This window comes from Labrus bergylta, chromosome 11 (genome assembly GCF_963930695.1).
Source record: "Labrus bergylta chromosome 11, fLabBer1.1, whole genome shotgun sequence".
NCBI classification, from domain to species: Eukaryota; Metazoa; Chordata; class Actinopteri; order Labriformes; family Labridae; genus Labrus; species Labrus bergylta.
In genome coordinates, this window is record NC_089205.1 from 24615295 (window position 1) to 24632858 (window position 17564).

The 17564-nt window shown below is 40.8% G+C and overlaps 1 protein-coding gene across 4 annotated transcripts in view; it reads left to right on the forward strand.

Annotated features, from left to right (window-relative positions):
- The window catches only part of tenm4 (teneurin transmembrane protein 4), a 138128-nt gene that overhangs the window by 102196 nt on the left and 18368 nt on the right, over positions 1-17564 (forward strand). For all 4 annotated transcript variants that reach the window (XM_065960321.1, XM_065960322.1, XM_065960323.1 and 1 more), the window contains 5 exons: positions 2529-2778; positions 3204-3224; positions 6906-7138; positions 7811-7965; positions 12260-13137. In XM_065960321.1, the coding sequence (XP_065816393.1) occupies positions 2529-2778; positions 3204-3224; positions 6906-7138; positions 7811-7965; positions 12260-13137 (1537 nt within the window). The remainder of the gene's footprint in view (positions 1-2528; positions 2779-3203; positions 3225-6905; positions 7139-7810; positions 7966-12259; positions 13138-17564) is intronic.

Below are 17564 nucleotides of genomic sequence, written 5' to 3' on the forward strand. Positions count from 1 at the left end.
TTTGTTCTCAGCCGTTTGTTCATTTCAACACCTACTCTAAAGATCATTTAAAACTGCAAGACATCTGAAATTTAGCACATGGATTTTCTATTGTTCAAGGTAAAAACACTCGTCTGCAAGTATGTACACTTCAGGGAGAATTGTTGAGAATTTTATAAATGAGCTGTTCACTTAATGCAATAATATCAGGAAAATTACAATAATAAAGAGTGTGATTTCATTTAATTTCCCTTTTAAAGAGATAAATGTATCAAATAAAATATCCTTAACCCCTAAAACTAGACTTTGTTATATGTTAACAACATAACATTTTGTGTCACAAGTCCTTAATATGTCACTCCTGGAGCATTAACGTGCTTACAGAATGAATGATTACTAAGTAAAATAGATTTCTTTCAGTTAAGAGAGGATAGTAGTTTCATCCAGTAGCAGTGCTACAGTCTGTAACGCCACAGTCTTGTCATTTGTCACATAGCTAATGAAGAGGCGTTGAGTAAAGTTCATTGGAAAAAACATATTAACATTACAGATGGCATCAGTTGTCCGCATTAGAGGAAAAAGCATTTAAGCAATCCCCTGCTAATGACAGTGGGAGTGTCCTGGTTGCGTGGGAAACTTGAGACGAACCAGTAAGAGAGAGCATCAGGTAAACCTGCTTGACAGTTTAAAAATTATCATACAATTTTCCATTTAGCCACTTATTAACAAACCTCCACCGTGTCACTCCTTATTGCATTTTAAACATATCATCGTGAGTGTGCACGAGTGCAGATAAGTACCACCGTGTCCACCCCAGTGCCTGAGGCCGTGTTTAAAATTAAGTGGTCTTCTCTGCCTGTAGCTTTTTAAGGGTCTTTCAATTCAACTATTTCATCTAGCATCAGATAGATCTGACTTTTTTTAATACCGCTGTCCATTTTTAGGGGGGAGGGGGGTCGGATTGCCAGCAAATTACTCCTGAAAGGCAGTAATAGGAATGAAGAAAATAAAAAACTTTGAGCAGCACCTGCCACTAGTTAGGATTCACCGTCTGATGTTGACTTGAAGGGCTTATCAGACCAGATGAGGTGCACTTACATGAAAAGCGTTTAGGAAGGTGGCACTTTGATCTGTCCCTCTAAACCTGCTGAGTCCGACTGTGCAGTCTGGAGGAGTCCCTGCCCCTTTTGCCATCTCCGCTGCCAGTCCCTCTGCCCCTTACCCACCCTTTGGCATCTCCATGTCTTGTTCATGCCCAGCATTTTTAAAATCATCACTAATTTAATTGCTGTCAGTTTGCTGCTCCCAGCAGCAGCAGCCCCTAAGATTAAATCACGTCCCAGGAAGGCGATGCTTGGCTGATCTTTTCTGATAGACCAAATGTTGTGCTGCTCAGAGAACTCAGATCACCAAGTACCATCAGAAGCCTGAAAACTACATCAGACATGCAGATGCTAAATTTCAAATATGATTAGATTGATTGGGCAGCAGAAGCATCTTTAAATTTACATACTTGGAAATTTTCCAAGACAAGATTGGCAAAACTAATTCAACAAAGTGTGCATGTGTGTGGACACTTGCCTGAATGTCTGCACTTACACTGTACTGCCATGGCTCGAGCTTTGTTCATGTGCAGAGCCTGTGGTAGTAGAACGGCAAACACAAAGCCATTTAATCTTAGCAAGTCAATCTTCTGTGATTGTGCCTGTGTGGTACAATTCTCGCTCCAAGAGATTCCACTTGTGCCAAGGGCTTTTTGGTTCCCATTTTGGCATCAAATTGTGCCTGTGTTTCCATCCGCTCAGACCACCTCTTATTGCATACACAGACTGCAAATGAAGCAATTTCATGGCTGCAGTTTGCAGAGGTGCACACACAGACATATTTGCAAGTTCAGTGGATTCAGATATGTGTATTTACTATTAATCTGCCAATTTGTTATCTTTCATGATTTTTTACACATTTTTCACAAAATGTACTTTTAAACCGCGAGGAGTCAGGGAACCTGCAACATTAGAGCGCGAGGTGAGATTCAGCATGAGTAGTTCCCATCGTCATATTTTAGAAAATAGTAAACCATCCAGAAGAAGAAACAGTTCAGTTTACACATGCCTATTGCCAGACTTCTGTTTACTGAAATGCGCATAATGACACACGTCAGGCAGCATCAGTAATATTAATTAGTTTAAAAATTAAACTACTCCACAGACTGAGGTTTAAAATGTTAGATGAACAAGTCTAGTCCTGAATTATTTTTAGAAATTTATCAACAGTTTTTATTTCAGCTAATTTTTACTTCAGTAATAAATAATGCAATAATGGGATGCATATATAATACATATATTATAATGGGTTTGCATTCCTTATTGCACATAAAGACAGATTTTCTGTGTGCTTCCTACATTGTGAAAGCAGCTTAAATAACATCATCAGCCACCGTTAACATATTCTTTACTCTTTTTTTTCAAAGATCAGAGACCCATGTCAAGACTGTGCTTGACCTGAACAGGTTGCAGGTGTTACTTGTTTCTCTCCTCTGCCGTCATCAGGTATTCTACACATGGGGAATGGAGAGAACGTCTTCATCTCCCAGCAGCCTCCTGTAATTGGCAGTGTGATGGGGAATGGGCGCAGGCGCAGCATCTCCTGCCCCAGCTGTAATGGTCTTGCTGAAGGAAACAAGTTGCTGGCCCCCGTGGCTCTGGCCTGCGGCTCAGATGGAAGTCTGTACGTGGGCGACTTCAACTATGTGAGGAGGATTTTCACCACGGGGAATGTCACCAGCGTCCTGGAGCTCAGGTAACGGAGGAGCAGCCGACCAACATTCAATCAGGACCCTGAGCTCAGATGGGCTTGCACACAGGTCATAAACCATTGAGGTGGATTAAGATAGACATAAATACCCTATAGGCCTAGGATTGATGATCCTTTCACTCTCCTTCACCTATATCACATGGAGTGTGTCCGTGGTACTGGCTGAAGAGGACGTAATGAGGTTGACACTCGACAAAAGCCTTACTGGAAAATAAACATTTAGTTACATTTCAATAAAGACTTGGATAAATAGATACAATTTATAAATACCTCAGATTATAAAGGACAATTTATGATGTTTCGCCATTAATTCTATTCACTAACAACTGTTTTCTAAATCTCTCTTCTAACAACTAACATTTCCTTCTCTTCCTTTTTCATTTTCTGCTCCTTTTGGCAAACTCTGAAAGAAATAAAGACTTCAGGCATAGGTAAGCAACACGGTATTTGCTTGAGTTAATATAGAAAGGGTAAAATCTTGTCGATGCTGTGGTGACCTTTTAAGCTCATTTCAGATCTGTACTTGTGAGCAACTAAAAGATCCCATCTTAAGATTGTGACCGCCTTTTATAATTCCCATTCTCATAAAGCTGTAGATGTGGTGGTTTAACTATGTCCTCTGAGCTTATTTAATCTCCCAGTTCACTGCCATGTTCAGTACAGTGTGTTTCACTCTGCCATGGCAGAGAGAGAATGTAGCTGATTTACGGCTCAGTAAAGGCTGCATTTTCTCCTCTTGGTTTTTAATGGGGGTCAAATTACATTATCCAACTTACATTGTCCATTAGTTATTAAGTACACATTGCTACACCACTGCAATACAACAAAATCTCATTGCAAGAAATCCAATCTATTATGAAAAGAATCATTTTCCATATTGGATAATGATGTCAGTGAAGTGATAATAGAATATAATACAATTCTTTAGTCATTGGTAGACTGTAGATAATGGTGCTCATAAACTGACTTACATTGGAAAGGGAAAGGTGCCTTGATTATTTGTTCAACACAATTCTATGTAATAAAAGACATGCCAGCTGCACCACAAACTACAAGTCCCAACATTTGATAAAAAGAAAATATACAAAGACTGAGTTTTCAGTGATAGCCTGATAGGTGACTGTAGGGGAAATCTTTGTCTGCTGTCTTTACTGACAATGGCTCAGGCAAAGGACTGATGTATTGATTTTCTGTCAAATGCTCAGCGGGGTTACATGTAGTCAACTTCAGATGAAAAGATATTTTCTGGAATGACCGAATTGACAAAACAATTAGAAGCTCTTTTTGATTCTCTTCCTCTATGGAACAACCTTTTATCACCTTGTTTAAATATAAATATAAAATGATCACTTGAAGAGGACCTCTGGTCCAAACAATTAAAAAGAACAATGTGTGCCATTTGAGCAGGTGTGTGGGCCTATCTACTTCTCTCACAACTAGCCCCTGTTCTACATAGAACAGCAGGACATCAATATCAGAAAGCTTACATCTAGTAAGATACACAGACTGATCAGTGTTCGCAAGGGCAAAAACGTAAGTTTGGTCTCAGAGCTTGAAATACATTTGCATATTTAAAGGAGATTTATGAAGGAAAACACAGCATGTGTCTGTACAGAACGGGTGGCTGCCTCTCCTTCATGAGGGAACTAACAATAGGACTGGGAGGTGGGTGATCTCACTACAATGTGCATTGACCCCCTACTAAGGATGTCCCCATCCACTCCAACCATGCTTCCTCCATTGCCTTGCCAGCATGTAGCGAAATCCAATTATCTTCTACAAACTAGATGTTGTCAGTGAATATAGATGGAGTGTATGGCCGTAGCTCAAGGTCAGGGAATAACGCCTTATACTTTCATACACTGTGGGGGATCAACGCTGTTCTACATGCAACTGGGAGCTGATAAGGTATCAGCCGATTGCACATGGCAGATAGAATGCAAAGTAGAATCCAGTTATTGAGGCTTGCTATTGACCTACTCTGAGACAGCAGTTGTTTTTCAAAGCTAGCCGCGTGTACCTGAAATGTGCTGGAGACTAACATATCAGTCAACTTGGTCAGCGGGCTGGCTGTGACATGTGTGCCCGAGGTTTGCTGCAGTGTCCTGTCATCACTGATTCATTGAAGGTCAATTGTCATTTAAAATTATTTATTAGAGTTGACAATTCCACCGACCCACAGGTCTTTTCTTCTTGTTGTATTCTAAAAATATAAGCTTTGGCGCTGTCATACCGACCATAAGCCCCAAAAGAACCCTCAAGGTTATAGTTGAAATTCAGTCTTAATCCACTTTGAATGACGCCCTGCTGACAGGTTTCTCAGTAATGCTTATCAGATCTGGCAGAACTGTGCTGTACCTTCCTCTAATAACCCTCCTCTCTAAGGTGGCGCTAAACACTACATCACTAAACAACGTAAAACATCTTTGTTTAGTCAGAGAGCATACAGAAATCACTGCTCAGTTTACAATGTCAGTTCAAGTTATTTATTGTCTCAAAATGCTTTTAATCTCGATTTAATTGTTATTGTGTGTTTTCTCTTATCATGTTTTGTCAGCACTTTGGGCTGCCTCTTTGCATGAAAGGACTCATTTAAGTATTTATTTATTTTCACAGTATAAAAATAAACATGCAGTATATTAAATAAATAACAAAATAGAGAATATTCAGTGCAGGAAGGGGCAGAAATCTCAAAGAGCTTATTTGAAGCCTCCACCTAAATACAATTAAAATATCACCAAATTCAAAAAACGACAACATTAAGTGATTACTTTCATTATTCTTTTAAGTTATTATAATAAGTAGTAGTAGCAGAGTGTCACTATTAATATATTAATAGCAACACATTTTGAAATCCACCAAACTTTCACACTTTCCTTCCTGACTAAAGTTGAAGTGATTTCTCTCTTTGATAGATTTGCCACAGCGTTGTTTGTGCTTTCCCTGACAATCAATTCATCAACTCGGAGAGCGAGTTCATTAAGAGCAGTCAGCTGTTAAGAGGAAGGACCTCTTGCCTAATTATCATTTGTGTCGTGTGTTGTCATTTTGGGAACAAAGACAAGTCAAAGCTTTCAAAAAAAAATCTGCTTTTAAAAATAAAGATCAGGTCTAACTATAGTCTCCAGCGTCCTTTAGACTGCAGTTGTTGTTTTTAGTAACACTCTGAAAATCATGTGTTTTAGCGTAAGCCTGAGCAGATTTCTAATGGAGGATGTCCTTGCTGATACTTCATTTACTACCATGCACTCGTCTCAAGTCATCTTTGTTGTGAGACCCGTTTTGTCTGGAGTATGCGCCTGCATTTATGCGTCCCGCCACAGCAGGATTGGTTCTATTTGGGTCTGCTGTGTGTCTGTCAGGTTGGAAACCTCCTGTGGTTGTGAAAGATTACTTTGTTGACTTGGTTTGAAGTTTAATAAAATATTTTTTTTCTGTGCTTGAATCACAGCTTGATGGATGCATAGTGTGTTTGGATTGTTGCTTCAGCTATGCATTTGTGTTAGTCAAAAAAAAAAAAAACAGGTCCCAGGAGAAACTGAAAGCATACTTGTTTGCACTCTTCTGGCTATAACCAGGCTGCTGCTGTTGTATACACAGGGGAGTTTTATATTCTTCTAGCTACACTCAGAGATATGATGGATCAGGGTAAAGGGAGTAATTAAGAGTTTTGTTAAAGGATCCACTGTACCTCAATAAATACGTGCCTTCACACTCCTGTTTTTTCACTAACTGTGACCTGCAACATTAACCAGTGTTTCAATAACACTATACAGTGTTTCCAATATGCCCACCCTGGATTGGTCTATACACATCCATGCAGATGACTGGAGTGTCCTCTCTCTTTTGACATCAGAGGCTGACTGTATCGTAGATGAGCTTCACCCTGATGTCATGTTTCATCTCTTTCTATTTTGCCACATTGAATCTCCTTCTGTTTTTCTTTTTCCCATGTCCTTGGCTTAAACTGTAACTGTGCCAAATTGACTCCCTGAATGGCTTTTGAATCCATTTTAATTGTATTACACAATGTTTCTTATTGAGAGCACTGTAGCCCTTCCAGCTTTATTGACTTGGGCTTCTTTCTCTTTTTTTTTTGTTCCTCCTCTCAGCAACAGCCCCGCTCACAAGTACTACCTGGCCACCAGTCCGGTGAACGGTGCTGTGTACCTTTCGGACACCAGCAGCAGGAAGGTGTTCAAGGTGAAATCCCTGAATGTTGTGAAAGATGTGGCCAAGAATCTGGAGCTGTTGGCGGGTACTGGAGACCAATGTCTCCCATATGATGACAGTCGCTGCGGGGATGGAGGAAAGGCTGTAGAGGCCACTCTTACTAACCCCAGAGGTAATGTATGGAAGTTCTTGTAATTCATGTCGTGTGTTGTTACAGTTTTGTTGTGGGTCTTGTTTTGTGTAACCCTTTCAAGTACAAAAGAATTCATAGTTGTTGATAAAAGTCCCAAAGGCTAGATCAATACTCTTCAGTTTCCATGCATTCAATTCTCCTCTCTGACCTCCATCACTCACGACATACATGTAGCCCCCGGGCTTCAGTTATTACAAAACTCAATTTATCTTGTCACTGTATTTCTTCCATCTTTTGAACAGTCTTTTTTTTTTTTTTTACTGTTATTTATGTAGACCAGATGCTTCTTAAGTGATGTTTTACAGATCCTGTAATTTAAAAAAAAAGCAGAAAACAAGCACAGCTATGGATAATATCAGATTCACTGTTCCTCAAGGCCGAGAGAGCAAACAAAGAGAGTGTATTGATGAAATTTAAGATGTAATTGAATCAATATATACAGTTCTCTTCATCTATTTGATGTTTCTATTGTTCTCCATTATTGATCCCAAAATCAATCCTCCCATTAGTTGTCATTGCAGTGATAAGTCTTTAATTTTCATTGCAGTGAATAGACTGTAATTGTCATTTAGTGGTGCTTTAAGCTGCAGATAAACAAAATAACGGATGGATATTTCCTCTCCTGACCATTGGTTGCCTTTTTATCTGCAGGCATTACGGTGGATAAGTACGGTATAATCTTCTTTGTGGATGGGACCATGATTCGCAGGATTGATCAGAATGGTATCATCTCTACTCTTCTGGGCTTCAATGACCTGACCTCTGCCCGACCCCTCAGCTGTGATTCTGTGATGGACATCTCTCAGGTACGACCTCTCTGACCCGGGCAGCCGCCATGTGTCTTCTTGTCTCTCAGCCTACACCATTCACCTTGACTGACCCTGGCTCCTAGATGCTTCTATCTCCATGTGAGCTTTTGTTTCTGTAGCTGGAGGCTCCTCGCCTGGATCCAGTTGCCTTTGACCTGGATTTGATCCACATTTGTTTATTGGCTGCATCATAGGCTTTGTTTTATATTTACTGGACTTGTGAAAGATACGCAGGTAAAGGAAGTCAGTTAAAGCCTTCAGGCATTAAACTGTGCTGGGATTTCATGGTTTTCCTGAGTTCATTAAAGCTCATGTCAGTAAGGTTTCTGTATCTGGGATTTATCATAATTGAATGCTTGGAAATAGTACAAGATAGGTCATGTCTTTATAACTGCAAACAAAAAGTGCGTTATGCAGCATGACAGAAAGCAAACACTTTTGAATGTGTTGAAATATGAAACAGACCAAACTAAATAATAAAACGTGCCCGTGTGTAGATGGCAATTTGTGGTATATTTTAATTGTATCCGTTTATTGCGCTCGGAATAAATGAAAACATTCATACTCAGGATGTTACTAACTTCATTAAAAAAAGGAGGGTCTGAATTTGCAGCGATGGATGACTTTGGTCCAAAAGATTAGGATTTCAGGAGAGCAGCCCAAAACTCTGCTGTGCCTGTGTGAATTACAAAATGTAATTTATCTTGTGGTTAACAAGCAAATCAAAATAAAAATGAAAATGAGCAGTAAATGGGACTCAGGCTAGGCTGGGGAACCAGCAGGCACGGAAATAAACACAGCACCAGGGTATAGAGCAATTTGGAAACTGGAAGTGTCTTGCTGTGTCAAGTGGACACACAGCCGGTAGAGCAGAAGACCTCCCGACCTATAGCTGTAAGGGGACCATCAAAATGACCTTTAACCTCACTGGCTCTCAATTCAATTACACATGTTCACTGATGCATGCAAACACATATTCAAAAACACACATATGTACCAGACCACTGCAACAGACTGAACACATCCCCCTTAACTTGGCTCTTAGATTTGTATCACTTCAGGTGGCATAGACACTCACACAGAACTCAACTTCATTCATGAAATAAATGTTAAGAGTTGCTCTTTCATTTGTTTCACCATGTCAAATAGCATCTGATGACGTTAATGTCTTAACACTTCCATTTTCAAGTAATATCTGTCATTTAAAACCTGCCAGTAGCTCCATCATAAAGCAGCAGAAACTATATGAATGTCTCAAAAAACATTAGCTCAGTGACACTGGAGCATAACTGCAGTTAATGTTAGATTTTTATTTTTATTTAGGGCAACATGATCCATCACAAAATATGGACATCCCATTTGTCTGCTAATCTGTAGCTGTAGACTGTGTATACGAATGCATCTCTGTTCCACATGACTTTGTAGACTGCAGCCCACCATGATATTTTAGAGCAATTTCTTTTAAAAAGGATGAATTCTGATTTTAAAAGATTTTCTGTTGTGTGTTATTTATTACAACAATCTACAACATGTATTGTTTTACTCTCTCTCTAAACTAAAGCGCATTGCTGGGTCTTCATAATCAGATGTGAGTGATGTATCAGCTTTGCTCCATGTGCAAGCACTCGTTTGTATCTTGTTCCATCGTGTGTGTTATGAGGTATGGCTAGCAAACTGGTCCTGTGGGGGCCTGTCATGCCAGTGTAGAGAAGCTTTCTGAGTGTGCGAAATGATGAATCTGGTGGAGGGGCAAAGCCTCCAGCTGCCCATTTTAAGCCTCAGGGGAACTCCCTCCTTATGACCTGTGCTTGCTGCCCCCCCACCCACCCCCACCCTCGCACACAATCACAAGCGCCTATAGATACTCGCCATCCCAGCTCCAAGACAGCGAGGACACAGGCAGACTGACTGCAGCTCTACAACGATGACAAATCGCACAAGCTCTGCCAGAGACACTCAGACAGTAAAAAGCATCCATTAAAAATTCATCCAGGGCACATAGCTTCCTACTTCAAACACTCCCCATCCCCTCACTTAGAACCAGAGTTCCTCTGGAGAAGGCTTATCATACTGGTCATTACTTTTGCTGTACCTCACCTGTTCTTCTTCTTTTTTTTAAAGTCGGTTCTCTTTCTCTCTTTTTTGATGAGGTCATTGTTATCTGGCTATGCCATCTGTGCAGTGAGTGTTCTGCAGCACAATTCACTCTTAATTCCATCTGCAGCATTTAGTTATTTAACCGCTCTGCCTTGTAACTTTTTATTATCATGCAAAAGGACAATAGTTTGACCTCTTTCAGGAATGCATTCATTTGTTTATTCCCAAGCCTTGGGCCCTCGCTGTTTCAGAAATGTGTCTCATTTTCTGTTTCAAGACTTGAAAATCTCATCTGCCTCCCCTGCTGAGTTCAAACTTAAATTGAGGGAAGCCATGTCTTGAAACAAGATCACTTGAACACATTTCAAGGGTGTTAGCAGCCTCAGAAAGCTTTATCAAGTCTCTGACTGTGACATTCATTTCAAATCTGAGAGAGACTTCAAATACTGATGTATAAGACCTCATGCTGCTGTGAGCAAAGAGTGAAGCCATTGCTAATGGAAGTTGGCATTATACCTCTAATACAAGCTCAAATATTTTTAAAAATAGATATGGGTTGTGTTGGTTCAAATCCATGACTTGCTTCCTTGACTGTGTGTATTTTAGGTTTTTGCTGGTGGTGGCTGTGTCAGTCAGGCAGGCACAATTGACAGCTTCCCCACTGTATGAGGCGGGGGGAGCATGATCGGGTTACAGCATATGGGACAGCAGCTCGGGAAATATCCCCTCATCAGTCAGAGTGGCGTGAAAACCTCCTTACAGGCAGCTCCCCCGAGCCACTCCACACTCTGGCTCATAAAATATTTAACCACCAGTGTTGACAAGAAATAGGTTTTAAGAAATTGAAAGTCTCCCCTTCATTTCCCAAGTAAATGCATTTTCTGCTAACTGAAAGGCGACATGCATCCACGGCCTGTGTACCGTTTGTCGTATGTGGCCAAAGAAATGTCCTATTATATAAACCTCCTCTTTATTGCGGGGGGGGGGGTTGGTGGGAGGTTTATTGGAGGCGAGCTGTGTGTGATGTTCAAATCTGTTTCTCATTCAAAGCTGGACAAGAGCTTGGTTTGATGGAGTGTCAGGGATTCAAGAACATGACCAGTGCCCGGAGTTTACATACATTTCAATAATGATCCAGATGGAGCGGAGCCTCCTGGCAGTTTGTCTTTGTATCAGCATTATCATAATAAGGAATATGTGCCATTAGCTGGTAAACAAAACGGATAACAAAAAGGCTCTTGACTAAACACTCAGACATTGAAGTCAAGGTGAGGCATTTATTTTATTTTTTGTTCGATTAATCTTCTCTCTTAGCTTAATAGTCAACCATAGTTATAGCTCCATGAATTGAATTACCTTCAATATCTGAGTCTTGGACAAAGTATTTGTAACAATGTCAAGGCTGCTCTCTCATCTAATATGTTACCACAAACCTGAACCTGTCTTTGCATTTGTCCTGTTTTTAATCAGTCCCCTTTTGTTGGTCCTCCAATGCCTCTATTGAAATATGGCACTTCATATTATGTTCCTTAGAGATCCCTATGGGACCTCAAGTGAGAGGGAGACCGGTAAATTGGATGAATCCAATAATTCCAATTTGTTAAAAGCCTGATGCATTGTTTGCACAATAATAAGTCATGATTTAGGAGGCCAGAGGCAGGTTAGACTTTCATTTGGTAAGTGTGCTTCTGTGTCTTTTCAAGGACTCGGAGCAATGTCTTGTCATTACAAAATTAATAACCCAAAGTAAGGAAAAACAGTATCCCTGTAGAAGTGAAGGATGCGGATGCCCAGTCCTTGGGTGTCCAGATTCTTCATGATCGATTGCAGTGTGTGTGTTTTTCAGTAAATCTGATTATTTGAATGATCTCCCCTTGTTCTGCCCTTCATCACAACCACTCTTATCATCTTTGATCTAAACAGTCATGTTTTTGCATTTCCCCTTTTAATAGTACACCAGCTGCTATTTTCATCCTTATCAGATAATAAACCGTTCAAAAAGTGTTTGTGCCTTCAGCGTAAACTATGAGGTAGCCTACCTTTTTCACAGCATCCTGTATTTTTTGTAAGCAGTTCCTCCCTTGTGGGACTGTTTTCCTCTGATAAAGTGAAAAATGTGTGGATCAATAAGACCATGGCCTGTTTTTTTGACCTGAGGCTGATGTTCTTGGTGTGTTTTTTTTTTTCATTCCAGGTGCGTCTTGAGTGGCCCACAGACCTGGCAGTGAGTCCCATGGACAACTCCCTGTACGTTCTGGACAATAACGTAGTCCTCCAGATCTCAGAAAACCACCAGGTCCGTATTGTCGCAGGCCGGCCGATGCACTGCCAAGTGCCCGGGATTGACCACTTCCTCATGAGCAAAGTGGCCATCCATGCCACCCTGGAGTCGGCCAATGCCCTGGCTGTGTCCCACAATGGCATTTTGTACATCGCTGAGTCAGATGAAAAGAAAATAAACCGAGTGCGACAGGTGTCCACCAATGGAGAGATCTCCTTGGTTGCAGGGGCACCAAGTGGCTGTGACTGCAAGAATGACGCCAACTGCGATTGTTACTCTGGTGATGAAGGCTACGCCAAAGACGCTAAACTGAATGCACCCTCATCTCTGGCAGTGTGTCCGGATGGAGAACTTTATATCGCAGATCTTGGAAACATTCGTATCCGCTATGTGCGCAGAAACAAGCCCTATCTGAACCCCCTCAGCATGTACGAGGTGTCCTCCCCCATTAATGATGAGCTCTACCTGTTTGACTCCAACGGCAGCCACATTTTCACACAAAGCCTGACTACAGGAGACCACCTCTACAATCTGACCTACACAGGAGCAGGAGATCTGAGCAGCATCACCGATAAGAACAAAAACACGGTGATGATCAGACGAGACACAACAGGACTGCCACTGTGGCTGATGGTCCCTGATGGACAGACGTTCTGGTTCACCATTGGCACCAACAATGCCCTGAAAACTGTCGCCGCCCAGGGTCAAGAACTCGCTGTTATGACCTACCATGGAAGCTCTGGGCTTTTAGCAACTAAGACCAATGAAAACGGGTGGACAACCTTCTTTGAGTAAGTAATGTTAAGAAACATTTGCCAAACACCTTTGTAATCCTGATACCCTGAGTCTGAATCCCAGTTGAGCTTATTTTAGATTTCTGCCTTACCCCAGAGAGGGAGTGCAGCTCAATAGATCTTTTAAATCTCTTAAATCTCATATCATTTCAGCAGTATCTGAAATGGAAACTTTAAATTCTTAGTAGCACAAAATGCTAAGGTGCTTAACTTAGTGAGTGAATGTTGAGAGCACAGGATATCTTTGACATCGGAGTTTAGTGTTTAGGCACATGAACTACCTCCGTATGCCTTTATGTCTATATCACTCACAGTACAAGACCTGTTAAAGTATCGATGTAATCCTATTTGCTGTTATCATACCAAATAGGATTACTGGATCATGTGTTCCTCATCTTCACCTTTGCTTACAGTGACAGGCGGCACACCATCATTTCTTGGGAGTGGAGAGGTTCAGGAATAACATATATCTCCTGGCAAGCTTCACTTAGCCCATAGGATTGTCACAGGACTTTGTGATATATGCAAAATAGAAAAAGCAAGAGGTGGTAACTGATGCAGGCACACCGCACGATGGTGAAGGGAAAATTAAAAAACACTCCTACATACTGCTGCATTGAAGCTTAGGATTTCATGTCCACGCGACTTCTATGAAGCAATCTGTCCCTTAGCTTAATATGCTGTATCGAGGGATACCGTGCTTACAGCATGTCATTCCAAAAAGTGTGATTAAGCAGATTGGCTGGTCAGACATCTGTTACACCTCACTGGAGGAATATAACACTCTGACACATAATCAGACGCTCTGTTTAATCTGAGCAGACATTTATCACCTGTGTTTGATTTGGATGTCATCTGAGTCGGTTTCATCGGCATTTCTCAAGGTAGAGTGAATTGCCTACGGCTTCGAGAAATCCAGTGGGTGGGTGGAAATTAGAATTATTTCTTTTTGAATTCCTCTAAAATGGCTGCTTTTAATATCAGGTCTGAGAATAGTTTTCTGCACAATGGGAAGAGAAGCGAGAGCTATTTTAACACCAGTGACCCCGAAGGGCTTGTTTGAAGAAGAAATAAAAACAGGGGATGTTTATTACATTTCTCTCGATGTCTCAACGATACTTTGGAACATAAAAAAGAAGTACACCAACATTGTTGTGATGTTTGAATGACACACATTCATGTGGAGTTCATGTGAGAAATGTACACGTCATTCTGGATTTGGATGACGCTTAACCTTGAGGGTTGTTCAAACAGTCATGTTCAACATAATTGAACTGTTCATCTGTTGATCCCTTAAGACAAAACTCATGGTGGTTGTAAAACTAAGAAATGAACAACTTGTTTTTTCTTCTTAATTATGATTATAATAGTTCAAATTTTGGATTAAGTCCTTAATTCAACCGATTATCCCAGAAGTTATTTTGGGGGCCTTTTTGCCTCTATTGGATTGGACAGCTGAAGAGAGAGAGGAAATGTTGGGAGGAGAGAGCGGGGAATGACATGCAGCAATAGGGCCGAGGTCGGATTTGAACCTACGGTCGCTGCCAAAGTACTATATCCTCTGGACATGGGTCCGCGACTAAACCTCTAGGCTATGTGCCGCTCAAACCAAAGTATTTTTCGTTTCAATTCCACTGAAGGTCTAAGGAAACAAAATACTGAATGATTCCGCGTGCTATTGTGGTTGAACTTTATAAACACAGTTTGCCAGTTTCCCTTTTACTACAGCAAATTATTTAAAAACACATTTTTACTAACAAACACTAGAGAATCAATAGAGCCAAGTTGTGGATATGTCTCTGATTCATTTCCTTTTCAAGGGAGTTTGAAATTAGCAAAAGCTATAAACTGTCTGTGCAGAAGTTCTCTATTGAAACTATGCTGAATTTCATCACCCCTATTAAACACCCTAAATTAATTGCAAGTGAATGAGAAAAACAAGAAAAGGCATTAGAAAAAGGTTGAGGCTAAAATGTATAGAAGAATGTAGAGTTCACGTTCACCTACAAGCCAGTCAGATCATCTATGTTTCATTTAGAGCTGATGAAGAGAGTTTGTTTTTCCTGAATACGGTAATTAGCTTTGAAGGTCACTTCACCGCCAGAGGGTCAAAACCATAATTTAGCAACAGAATTGAAAAAGACCCTCTATTTATCTCTGCTCAACAAAGTGCACTTCTAAACATTTTACTCATTTTAATTAATGTGTGTCCGCTTCCTCTGCACAGAGACAATACATTTATAACAATTTGGATGAATACAGAAACAAAACATGAACATGTACTTTGAACAAAGGACACCGGCTCCACAGCCTCTCTGTTGTAACCCGTGGCAACCTTATCAGCCTTGACATTTAGTATATACGCAGATGCTCTGCTAACCTCCTAATGTTTTCTTTCTAATGATAACTGATTATGCTCAAGGGTTATGGTAAATCTGTTTAATCATTTAGCATTTCAGTGGTGGTTTCATTGTTGACTTGGCCTCCAATTAACAGGGCAGTAATGCTTTTATTTAGTAACAAATGGGCTTTTGTCTCTGGCTTCAGGCGAATGTTATTAGGTTGGTTTATTATATCAATGCTATTAGCTTTATCATGTTAAGATGAAGAAATGGCATGGTGTTCCGTCTTCAGACTGCTTCACAGCCATCAGGCAGATGTGTTCTGAGATTCTCCAGCAGCAAGAGGAAGTGAAAATATGAGAATAAGTCATAAAACTGAGGTTAGGTATGCTAGAGGGGATGCTGATGTGAAGTGTCCGGTCTATTGTTGGGTCCCAGCGTGAAAGGTCAGAGAGCTAGTATGTGACACAGAGGTGATGCGATCTGAATGGACTTTTGGCCATCCAGGGGTAAAGTAGTCCTCTCCTTCCACTGAGCACCCTGCCCCCGCATGCCCCTCTTGTCCACAGAAAGCAAGCTAATAGGCGGCTGAGTTGAAGCAGGCAAGAGCCATTAGAGCTCAGCGGTGAAGCCCGGGGAAAGGCTCCAGCTCAAGGCCTTAATTGAGAAAGCAAGAGTTTGGGTCAGTGACCAAGCTGGGGCATGCAGTGTCGCTGTAGAATGAGATTTCTGTCTTGTGGAGTGTCTTTTTTTCTCTCTGCAGAGTTGAAGGCAGACAGGAAAAATTATCTTTGTCCAATGTTTGATCTGTTTCTACCAGAGTGCGGATCACCTCTATTGCTTTCTTTCCAAAACTTTGACTGTATGATGGAAACAGAGGGATAGCTTACTGATAAAATAGGGCCAATTTCAGAAGAAATCTAAATGCCTAAGATATGAATGACTCTGCTATTCAGTATTTCCTGAATTGGAAGACTTGGGTTAAAACGTGTCTTGGATCCCAGCCCCCTTGTATAGTTGAGATCAGATAACATTTATCTCTGGAAGATGATTCCTCTCCCACTCTTCCTCTCCATATTGGATATTTGAGATGGCAGCGCTGAGGAAATATCCGTAAACCAGCACCGCCATCTCATTTATTAGAGGCTTTATTACGGCAGGCAGCAACATTGAAGAGGGCTTTCCAATCTGTATTCACTGCGCAGATAGAAGTCTTCATTCAAAGTAATGTACCGTTCACTCACTCCAATTGTGGAACACTGACAACCTGAAAGATTTTAAATTGTTCTATGCTGATGTGTTCTCCGGGCCAAATGAAACAATCTGGCCACTCATGTTCCTGTTTGTGATGAGCTGACTGATTTGTAGGCTGGAGAGATGCTGCAGATCTCCAAGGAGTCGCACTTCAGTGCTCCTATTTTATAGAGGGTATAATGAGATTACGTGATATCACTAATCTTTTAAGCTAATAAGCAGTTTTTCCGAATGTGTTAAGGTGTGTGCTTTCTTGTCTTGGCCATGACAGCGTTTCCTTGGCAACAGCTGTGTACTTCTACATTGTGTGCTTCCATCCTTTGTTGGAAGTTATTTACAAACTGAGTCACGTTAACGCTGCTTTGACATCCTATTAAAAGTTTAAACTTGTTTAACTTGTTGGTGTACACACTATTCGTTTATGAATAGTGACTGCAGCAGACAACGCTGCACACTTTGTCAAAGTTGAGTTGGTTATACATCAGTGATCAGAGCTGAAAGATTTGAGTTTTATTTCCTCCAGCTGCCAGCTCTGATGGATTTGTTGCTGTGGTTAGTGCTTGTGTTAAAACATTTTTATAAAATGTTTGACACCAGAGGGAAATATCAGACTCTATATAAAACTCCCAATTCCTTCTTGTAATTATCACTCAAACAGTTTATCCTGGATAGGAGTTCTTAATCACGGGGAGCCCAAGATGGCAGTCAAAGTCATTAGAAGCATTTACCCACATGCATTTATGAAAACCTGACCTGCATGTGTGATCACGATGCTTCCTCTTGATTTAACAAACCTGAAACAAGCCTCAGTAGATGTTTTTTGTGCCT